The 10,761-nt window shown below is 46.7% G+C and overlaps 1 protein-coding gene across 1 annotated transcript; it reads right to left on the reverse strand.

Annotated features, from left to right (window-relative positions):
- Window positions 1–3,591: 3,591 nt before the first annotated feature.
- LOC136496357 (abscisic stress-ripening protein 3-like) lies at window positions 3,592–4,439 on the reverse strand. The gene is made up of 2 exons (XM_066492013.1): window positions 4,153–4,439; window positions 3,592–4,052 (listed from the first exon to the last, which is right to left on the reverse strand). Exons 1-2 carry the CDS (start codon window positions 4,303–4,305, stop codon window positions 3,900–3,902), a joined length of 306 nt encoding a protein of 101 aa, XP_066348110.1. The 5' UTR covers window positions 4,306–4,439; the 3' UTR covers window positions 3,592–3,899.
- Window positions 4,440–10,761: the final 6,322 nt, after the last annotated feature.

Consider the following 10,761-nt stretch of genomic DNA (forward strand, 5'->3'; position numbering starts at 1 on the left):
CAGCCATGAACTTGGCCAGAGCTGGCCGACCAAGTATGGCGTGATAGGCAGTGTTGAAGTCGGTGACGTAAAAGTTGATGTGCTCGATGCGGTAGTTGCTTGTCGTGCCAAACTGTACTGGTAGAGTGATCTCTCCAAGCGGTTTGGATGCCCTACTAGGTACCACACCCCAGAAGAAGGAGTCAGAGGGTGTGAGATCTGTTATCCCGAGGCCTAGCTCCTTTAGGGCTCCGGTGAAGAGGAGGTTCAGAGCGCTCCCACCATTGACGAGCACTTTTCTAAAAAGCACTTTCTAGATGGTTGTGTTGAGGATGAGGGGGAAATGCCCTGTGTAGGGGATGTCCGCCCACTGGTCAGCCCTGCTGAATGTGATGGGGACCTCGGACCAGGGGCGATAGCTGGGGTTGGTGGCGGCGTCTTCCGTGTTGACGGCGAGCACCCGGCGGGCGGTGAGCTTCAATTCTCTTCTGCTCTCGGTGGAGGTGAGGCCCCCAAAGATGGTGGCGATCACCTTATCATGATCCTAGAAGGCATTGTTATTGGCCCTAGGTGGTCGGTGGTCTTCGGCGCCGTCGTTGTTGTCGTCGTCCATCTTGTTGGCCTAGAATTCCTTAGCCAAACCGAGGCAATCCTTCATTTTATGCTTAGCATTCTTGTGGAGAGGGCACGAGCCATTGAGGATCTTCTTGTATTGCTCGTCGTAGTTGTGCTTGGCTCGAGGCTCGTCAACAGCGGTGATGATATGGTCTGGTCGGCGGCAGTGATATTGAGCAGACTTGGAGCTTTCTGGCTGATCACAGCCACTGTCCTGATGATGACTGCAGTCATCGTAGCGGTGGTCGCTGTGGCGCCGGTCATTAGGGCGATCGTCATTGCGGCGAGCTGGCCGATGAATGCCCACATCCTCGTTGAAGCGCACCTCGGCTTCCTCAGCGTCGGCGTACTGGTTGGCGGTCATAGTCATCTCGCCAATCCCTGTGGGTGGCTTGCGGTTGAACTTGGAGCGGAGATTGTGGTGATGGAGTCCTCGGATGAAGGCGGTGATGACCTCAGCTTCCGTGATGTTAGAAATAGAATTCCTCATCTCTGAAAAGCGTTTGATGTTGCTATGGAGGAGCTCGGACGGCTTCTGGTAAATGCGATTCAGATCATGCTTGGTGTTCGGTCGAGTACACGTAGCCATGTAGTTGTCAGTGAAGACTTTCGTCAGCTCTTCCAAGGATCTGATGGAATCTGGGGTGAGGCTTGTGAACCAGTTCATGGCAGTTGGCGTTAGCATGATGGGAAGATAATTTGTCATGACACTGGTGTCTCCTCCGGCAGCGCGACCAGTAGTGGCGTAAGCCTACAGCCACTATATGGGGTTCATCCTTCCCTCATAGGGCTCGACCCTAGTGATTTTGAAACCACGGAGCCACTAGAGTATTCGGAGTGCCCTTGTGAAAGCTAGGGGCCCTTCGGGGTTGTTGGCTCCATGATCTGCAGCATTGCCAGCGTTGAGCGGCTCGAGAGCTAAGTCTGGGTTACTGTACTCTTGCTCGTACTCCTGGCGGTGGTGTACTTCTTCTTCATGGTGACCAAAGCGGCATTCATCGATACATCATTGCGCATCTCGGAGATTGTTGAGGTGCACTCGGACGTCCTGGTCGACCTCTCGGTCCTGTTGGCAGTGATGTTCGATGCGGTTGCCCCTAGCACCCTTCTAGAGGGGTTGCCTGTCGTCGTGGTGCTGGTCGATGAAGCGACTTGGGCGGCGATCGGATCTTGGCGTGACTGATCGGCCAATTGAGCTTGTGGAGTATGAAGGTCTCTGATTCTGGCGGATCTCGTTGACCTGACAGTGCGCCGCTTTAAACATGGCGGCGACCTTGGCGACCTCTGGTGTCTGCGGGAGCCAGGCGAGCTTGTTGGTGGCCACCGCCAGGTTGGCTCTTGGAGTCTTGGAGATGTCGTGGCCGTCAACACGGACAAACTCATCGTCATGGTTGCGTTGGAGTGGCCTTCCTTGCGAGTCAAGCTGAGCCTCGGCCATCGCAAGGGCAGCCTCATTTGCTCGGCGCTGCGCACGGTTGATGTTCCTGTTGACGCGGGTGGCGCGGTCCTCCTCGGTCTCCCCTTCCCGTGGGGGGCTATCGACGCTGACATTGAAGATTGCGCCCCCACAGGAAGGAGGGAGAGGAAGTTGCTCGGTGGTGGTTTCGGTGAGAGTCTCCGTAGAGTCCTAGGACTCGGAGTCTGGATTCTCCTCTAGGATGGTCTGGAGGGATGCTCTGGGGCATCGGCCAACATGTAGCATGTTGACAGCCGGCGGGAGCAGGTCGGCGATCTGGTCGGCGAGAGGATGGACATCCCCAACCTGGTCGGCGAATTTGCCCCTTAGGGCATCTTGGTAGGTGGTGGCGACGTTGGTGAGCCCGAAGGGTAGGGCCGTAACCCCTGGGGTTTCCTGAGCAGCCTCTGATGGTAGGGTGGCAGCGCGGCGGGACAGCCAGCAGCGCCGTACAGCCACACAAGCAGCAGCAGTGGCTCCGCGTGGTAGAGGCCAGTGGCAACTAGGCCAGAGGTAGCCGTGGCCGGCCACGCGCGGCAGCGCGCGCACATGCGAGTGACCAACGCGGCGACGGCGTGCGCCCGAGCGTGGTGACTGCGTCCACCCGGCCAACCAACCCAAGAACGTGCCGTGTACGTATTTTAAAGCACCTATAACAACTAAACGGTTGAAGAGAGCCCCTCATTCATCATGGGCTGAATAGGAGCTCGGTTGAAGAGCTTTTTCGTGTGTTTGAACTCTCAAAATAGAATGAGGGCTCAAATAAGATCTTGGTTGTAGTTGCTGCAAACATAACGCAGAAAAAGTCCACGATTTTTCTACTCAAACTGTCCAACCCATGTAATACCATGATGTGCCTTTGGTCTTTTCAAGATGGGCATAAGACCAATCTCCGTGTGGGGAGCTTCATGACACAGTTACACATCCAGATGAAGCTACATCTCTCTCTTTTTTCACAATTAATTTACCAAGTCATCAAATTTTATTGATGTGTCACCATATAAATGCAAATGAAACTCAGATAAAGCCACTGAGACTGGCCCAGACTGGTCAAATTTTGGCTCATTCTGTCCGGATCCCAAAGCCATGGTATCGGCAAACAAAGTGTACTCTCCTATTTTTAAAAATATATAGCGCTCCCTATGAGCCATTTATTAATTTGTCCTAAAATTCTCATATTAAAAGTGACGGGAGTACTACTCCCTCTGTGCCTAAATAAATAGATTTATGAAGTTGTTTTAAGTCAAACTTTTTAAACTTGATCTAATTTGTAGAAAAAACATCAAGATTTATAATATCAAACTAGTATCATTAGATATACTATAGAATATATTTTGATAATATGCTTATTTTATGTCATAAATGTTTCGTAGGATAAGTACAACCTAAACACTATGCTATGCATAAATGTTTCGCAGGGTAAGTCAAACTTAAAAAAGTTTAACTGGCACGGATTCTACAAAATGATTTATTTGAGGACAGATGCAGTATTTCTCAGTGTGTGGTTTATTTAGTTAAAGACAAAGCAAATCAGGGCAGGGTGGACTTCTTAAATCAGTTTATAAACACACGTAAATTCACATTATTCGAGTATAGATCAGAACATCTCTCGATACAAAAAAATAAAAAAAATAATAAAAAGGATATATGCGCGCGCAGACGCGCGCACACACGCACTTATTCAACGCTAGATTTGTACTTGATACAAGAACGCCGAGGATCAACGGTTCCTACGTGCAAATATCGGTAGCCCAAATCAAGACCTGGCGCACACACGAGTTGAAAGAACAAATCAAGCAGCAGCCGCGACGATTTGCTGCTTCGGTTCAGGCTGTTGATCGATGATCAATCAGTTGTGGCCGTGCTTCTTGGCGTCCTTCTTCTCGTGGTGCTCGTGGAAGGCGAACCCAGCGGAGCCCACGGCGGCGACGGCAGCCACCTCCTCCTTGATCCGGTGGCCGTGCTCGTTCTCCGGGTCCTTCTTGGCCTTGTGCTTCTCATGCTGCAGTCACATACACAGGAACACATCGACGCATACCAGATCAAGAGCTGAATCATGCATCGATCAGGCGATCAATAAAGAAGTTGGATTTTGTTCTCACCAGAGCATATGCGCCGGCAGCAATGGCGCCGAGCTCGCCGAGCTGCTCCATGTGCTTGTGGTGCTTCTCCTTCTTCTCGTAGTCGACCTCGCCGGAGCTCTCCTCCTCCTTGCGGTGGTGGAACAGGTGGTGGTGGTGCTTCTCCTCAGCCATGGCTCGTCAAATGTTTCTCCGTGAGCTTGTCAAGTCAATGGAGCTAGAGATGACTTATTTGGATGAAGGAACCGTGGTGCCTAATGATCAGCATTTATAGGGGTGGAGTGGATGCTGCAATGGAACAACTGGCCTGCCAACTGTTCATCGTTCGGCCAGCGCGGTCTGAGGGAATGTTAGGTAGCATACTCTACTATTCGTGTGAATTATTGGGCTGGAAATATTTGAAGACTTTTAGTTTATTAAATCCCCGCGTTATAATGAGCACAACATCGTCTAACCACTTTTAAGGGTCATTAGAGGCGAAAGGCATATAGCTTTGTTTATGCACTTAGATATACACGGTATCTAGATACGTAATAAAATCAAAGTATCTACCAAAGCAAAAACATCTTATAATTTAGAAAGGAGGAAGTACATAAAGGAATAAAAGTTTTTGGAGATTTTTGTTGGAGCTTTCTGCGAATTTCAAAATAAAAGTTTGAGGAAACCTGTGCTCGAAAGTTTTTCGATGTTATGAGGAAACTTCATGAATTCAAGTAATTGTTTCCACGAGTTGTAATTAAGTTTTTTTTTCAATTTTTTAATTACTTTGAATTATTGCCCACATATAGTTAAATTGACCATTCAATTGTTGTACGAATCATTTATATTCTAGTCTCTATGTTTAAAATTATAGTTCACCTTACCTTTGTTTTAAGTAAAACTTAAATTTATAGAAAAATGTATCAACATATGTATAATTATATAATTCACCAAATATGTCTTGATAGCTAGTGGATTTATTTGAGGTTTTACATATTAAATATTTTTCTATTAAATTTTGTTTAAAAGAAATAAGAGCGATTGAGAAGAACTAAAAACATAATTTTTGGAACCAATGGATTTTTTTTTTTTTTGTTTTAAAGACCGAACGAATGTAGTAGTTGCGAGAGAGGTATAAACACTTGACGAGTAAGAGTGTTACTGTTAGTAGCCTATGCCCTACAGGATAGCGACATGCATGTAGATAGGGTTGGAATTCGATCACTTGGCCTGGCTTAACCGTGTTAATTTCCACGGCAACTTTAGTAAGTAGTTGGACAGGAACGCGTTAACGATGGACGGATCGAGCTTGTGCTGGAATTCAAAAGTTTGTCCGTGACCGCGCAGAAAATCGCGGTGCCGAGACCATCTAGAAGAAAGATGAGAGGTGAAACCAACGTGCTGACAATTTATTAGCTTTATATTATATTAATTATATATAGTCTATATGAGATCAATATAATAATCGACGGTACCGATTTTTTTTTTTTTTCAGCCCTTTTTTGAAAGATTTTTCACAAATACGCTCATGTATCCTTTCAAAAAAATAGACCCACGGCGCCGTGACAATTGACGCCGAGCTTACATGTCTCGGCGCTAAAGCAATTGACGCTGAGGTCCAGGGTCATTTTTCTACGTGTCGTTGACGTGGTTGCTTGTGTGACGCGGACGTGACATGAGCTCGACGCCGTGGATCTTAACGCCGAGCTCGGCGCTCGTTACTACGGCGCCTGTACGCATTTTCCCCTTGCGGCGTTCCACGTCCGCGTGCGTCAAGCCCAAGCAGCGAGCGAGGTGAGCCCCACGCACGCTGCCCCGCTCCGCCGCCGCTACCACTCATGCCGACGCCGTCCCACCAGTGAAGTAAAGACGCCACGCCGCGCGGCGCGAGCGCGAACGGCAATGAGGCCGCCGCCGCCACAGGGCAGGGGAGCAGGCGGGGGTGGCGCGCTCGGCCGTCGCGCGTTCGCGTCCCTCCTCACGGCGGCCGTCGTCACGTTGAAGCTTCTCTGCCTCTTCTACGGCGCCGCCTTCGCCCCCTCCATCCGCCGCGTGCACCCTCGCCTTCCCCTCCGGCTGCAGTTCCGGGGTTCCGAGCCCAGGGGACAGAAGCGCTCCCGGCGGACCTCGTCGTCTCCTCCATCCCGGTGCGCACCGCTGCCGCCCAACACCTGCGCCCTCTGCTTGTTTCGTTAACGGAGTCGTGATGAGCAGTCTGTGACTCTGCGCTTTGCTGAGTGCTGACCCCGCGTGCGTGTGTCGTGGGGTTCGAAATCGAACAGGTGTGCGACGCGCGGCACTCGGAGCTGATCCCGTGCTTGGACCGGCGCCTCCACTACCAGCTCCGGCTCCGGCTCAACCTCTCCCTCATGGAGCACTACGAGCGCCACTGCCCACCAGCACCGCGCCGCCTCAACTGCCTCATCCCACCGCCCGTCGGATACCAAGTGAGGGAGAAGCCACCGTGTGTTACATTGCAGAGTGCAGTGTTGCACTTGCACCTTGTTTGTGTTGCTCTAATGCTCACGCTGATGTGAAGTGCGCGCGTCCGCGCGATGCTTGATTAGGTGACCATCATGTGGCTGAGGAGCAGGGACGAGGTTCGAAAGGCCAACATACTCCACCCGCACCTTGCTGCTGAGAAGTCAGACCAGCGGTGGATGGAACGTCAGGAATGTGCTTGATGTCGGCTGTGGGGTTGCCAGCTTTGGCGCTTACCTTCTTTCGCATGATATACTTACGATATCTCTCGCTCCCAATGACGTGCATGAAAATCAAATTCAGTTTGCCCTAGAGAGAGGGATCCCGGCAACCCTTGGCCGGTGTGCTGGGCACTAGGAGGCTGCCCTAGAGAGAGGGATCAGAGACAAAGCTGTTGTCGTTAACTACATCAAGAAGCAGCTTTTACCAGCGCTAAGGTGGGATGACTGGACATTTGAGGTGAGACCTAAGAAAGATGCGCTCACAACAGGTGACGAAAGAGTCTTGATCGTGAGGAAAAAGCTCTGGAATGAGTCATTGCAAGATCCGTCGTAGCAGCCGTAGCTCTTGTTTTGATCGATCCTAGTTGTAGTTAACTGGGCACCGGCGAGGTCCTAATCCTCTAATTGTAATATAGTGTTCGACTTTTGTGTTTTCCCGTGTGATGAAATGTTAACAGTAGATTAGCTTCATCATCAGAATATCAGATGCAGGCTTCAATCGTTAATATACATATTACATAGGCAATAGAGTTTTCATTTCTCTTTTTTCTGTCTGCTCCGACGCTCCGCGTTGCCACATTTCATTAACTGATCGATCAAGATTATAGTGGTCTAGATCAAGTAAAAAAAACTTGGAAGAATGATTAGATTGAGACCTTACATAATATTTGGTTCAATATGAAAAAATAGGGATGCAAGTGGGTTTTCCATGAACCCCAAAAAAATTAAATTTATTTTTGGTTCATAGATAAATCCACTTGCATCTCTATGAAAGACAGTACTTCACATATACACTACGTGACGAATTTTATTTGAGATGTTTTGTTTTGTCTTTACCACGACAAAACATATTCTTGAAATGACCTTTTGTAGGATCAGACAAAGTCCCTCACAAAGGAAGCAGACCAGCACTTCTCGGCAAGAACAATCCACAATCCACAGTCTATTTCAGAAGACAACCTTTTTTATTTACATAAACAGTCGAAAAGTATTTAACGATCAATGCAAAAAAGAGTAGCACTAACTATTAACTATAGAAAAAGGAAAAACACGTCACCGTGGGGTATGACTTATGAGGAGTATACGAGGCAAGGAGCAGAGATTGATACGATTCCATTTATATATGTCAGATTGATACGATTCCATTCTATATAATAACTAACTAAGTTTACTTAATAACCTATTAATGCACAACATTCATCGCTCGTGCTGGAGATAAAATGGAGATATATTCTTCACAAATGATTTGGTGGAAGTCTGAAATTAGAATTGCCACTTGTACTGCATGTGTCCTTGAACCTGTAACCTATTTTATTATTTATGAATGCGATGTTTTGCAAATAACATACCAAATACTTGTTCGTTAAGTACTACTCCCTCTGTTCCAAATTATAAGTTGCTTTGACTTTTTTGGTACATCTATTTTGCTATGCATCTAGACATATTATTATATCTAGATACATAGCAAAATGGATGAACCAAAAAAGTCAAAGTGTCTTATAATTTGGAACGGGGGGAGTATAGTATAGTATATGATGAAAGATTTAATACAAATTTTTTAAAATAAATTAGCTACCTTATTGATAGCCCTGGACAGGCAAATGCGTCCAGCGCATGCCGGGAGAGTCCAGACGCCTTGAGGTGTTGTATTGTATCTGATGCTGGCAGCCGCGTCCGATACGCGTATATATCAGAGGCGATACGTTCTCAGATACACATCCACGACGTATCAAATGCGTACCGGATACATACTCGATATATGCTACCATCTAGAAGTGTAGCTTTGTACGATATATATATAACTACTATAGCTGGCTACAAAATAACTTATTTTGTAGCCACTTTGAGTTACGATAATTACTATGTTAATTTATGAGATTATAGTAACTCCTTACTAAGTGGTTTACTATAACGTTATGGTAAATATCCTCATATGTTATAGTAATCCAATTATCATAAATATGTATTGACATTATCGTAAATTAGTGTATAAAATTATCGTAAATGGAGGTGGCTTTAGAATAACCTATTTTGTAGCTGGCTACTGAATATACTCTCCCTCACTCCGACCTCTTGCTGTATACGACTACCAGTACCAGGGATGCACCACAACGCAGGTACTCTCCTGATACAGTATATATATATATATATAGTACTAACTGGCGTCGAGCTCGGCGCCAACATCTACGGCGCCAGTTACTACGGTGCCGACCTCATGCCACGTCCGCGCCACGTCAACGACACGTAGAAAACGACCCTGGACCTTGGCGCCAAAGCAATTGGTGTCGAGACGTATAAGCTCGGCGCCAATGGTTACGGCGCCGAGGTCAGGGTCTATTCTTTGAAAGGATACTGCAAGGGCCGTATTTGTGAAAATCTTTAAAAAAAAAGGCTGAAAAACAAAAAAATCGGATGGTAGGGAGATGTCAGCGGGTTAAGTATGGAGTGAGTAAGAACAATTCGAAAATCACCTCTATATCTTTCCTTATTAATAGTGTAGTAGAGAATTTGGCTAACCCAGTTCAACTAAGATATAGAAAAATTATTGGAGGGTGAAAAAAAATATATACAACAATTTTGATTGAAATGACCTTCGAAATGATGATTTAGAGAGTGAATTTAAGAAGAATTGTTTGGAGATGCTTTAAATATGTGTTCTTGGGGAGTTGCCTAACAGTGAACAAAATTCTGCACCTGCAGTTGAAATTTGTAAATTTGTAATACATCCATATTATCATATAGAATAACAATACCCATGGGTAGAAATGTAGAATTATATTGGCAACCCCCCTAGTCAGCATTGGGTAGGAAAAAAAAAGATAGTAATAGTCTAATAATTCTATAACAATATAATTTCTTGGTTATTATCTTCTTGCGTACTCATCGATCGAGGGATTAGTCAATGCAAGAGCAGGCACTTAATCCACAAGTGGGCGGTGGCTGTGGAGACGGCGCCGGTCTAAATGCTCCTGCACTGGTTGCCTTCGCCGCCCCGCGCACGCGCCTCATCAGCCGGACGGCGACATGCATGTGCTGCTCTGCTTCGCACGGAAACGGACCTTGGGACGTTGGTTGGGTGGTAAACTTGCTAGGTTCCTTAGGAGGTAAGGATAGTGGGCATCTTCGCTCGTCTTATGAGCCGTATTATTTTAGTGAACGAATATTATTTTTCTCTCATAACAAATCAGCGAACGATACTTTCAGCTATGGTTTTTCCTCAAAGCGAACAGGGCCAGTGCCTTGGCCATGAGCCCATGACCGTGATGCGAATCAAGAAAGCCGGAGAGGGCACGAGAGAGGAGAGAGGAGACAAACAAGGGCGACGACGTGCCAACTTGCCGAGCGGGCTCGCAATCTATCGTTCTCGTTCACGTTCACGTTCCCGCGAGGCAGTTCCGTTGGTTCGTGCCGACCAGCGTGCCAGATCGTCCAGGCAAGCTCGGCGCGGCACTTGGAAACTTGGAATGGGAGGTCACACTGCCGCGGCTAGGGCTTTACCTTTGCATGCTGCCATCGCCTGCTTGAACGTGAAATTTAACTTTTCTAGAGCGCACCTTAAAAGATCATACAGTAACTTTTTTCCGTCTGAGCTCGGGTGAAAATACTCCTTTATTTTTTTATATCCAGAAAGTATAACTCATGTTTTAGAATTTTCTAAATCAGACCATTTTAGGTTTAATATAATCTATACTAAAAAAAAGTACTAGTTTTTTTTTATAATAACAAATGAGCATTATTAAAGCATCACGAATTACGCATAGGCTTCGGACCATACACCCGTGGGCTGGCTTTCTTTAACAGAGAAGATAGTGCAGAAGCGGACACAACTAATGCCTCTAAACATTGGTTTTGCCTGTCTCTGCTAACTTGTTCTGTAGTGGTAGTAGTAACAAAATACGGTGGTTTCCTTAAAAAAAATAATATACGGAAGAAGAGAAATGCTTTACTC

This window comes from Miscanthus floridulus, chromosome 12 (assembly GCF_019320115.1).
Source record: "Miscanthus floridulus cultivar M001 chromosome 12, ASM1932011v1, whole genome shotgun sequence".
NCBI lineage: Eukaryota > Viridiplantae > Streptophyta > Magnoliopsida > Poales > Poaceae > Miscanthus > Miscanthus floridulus.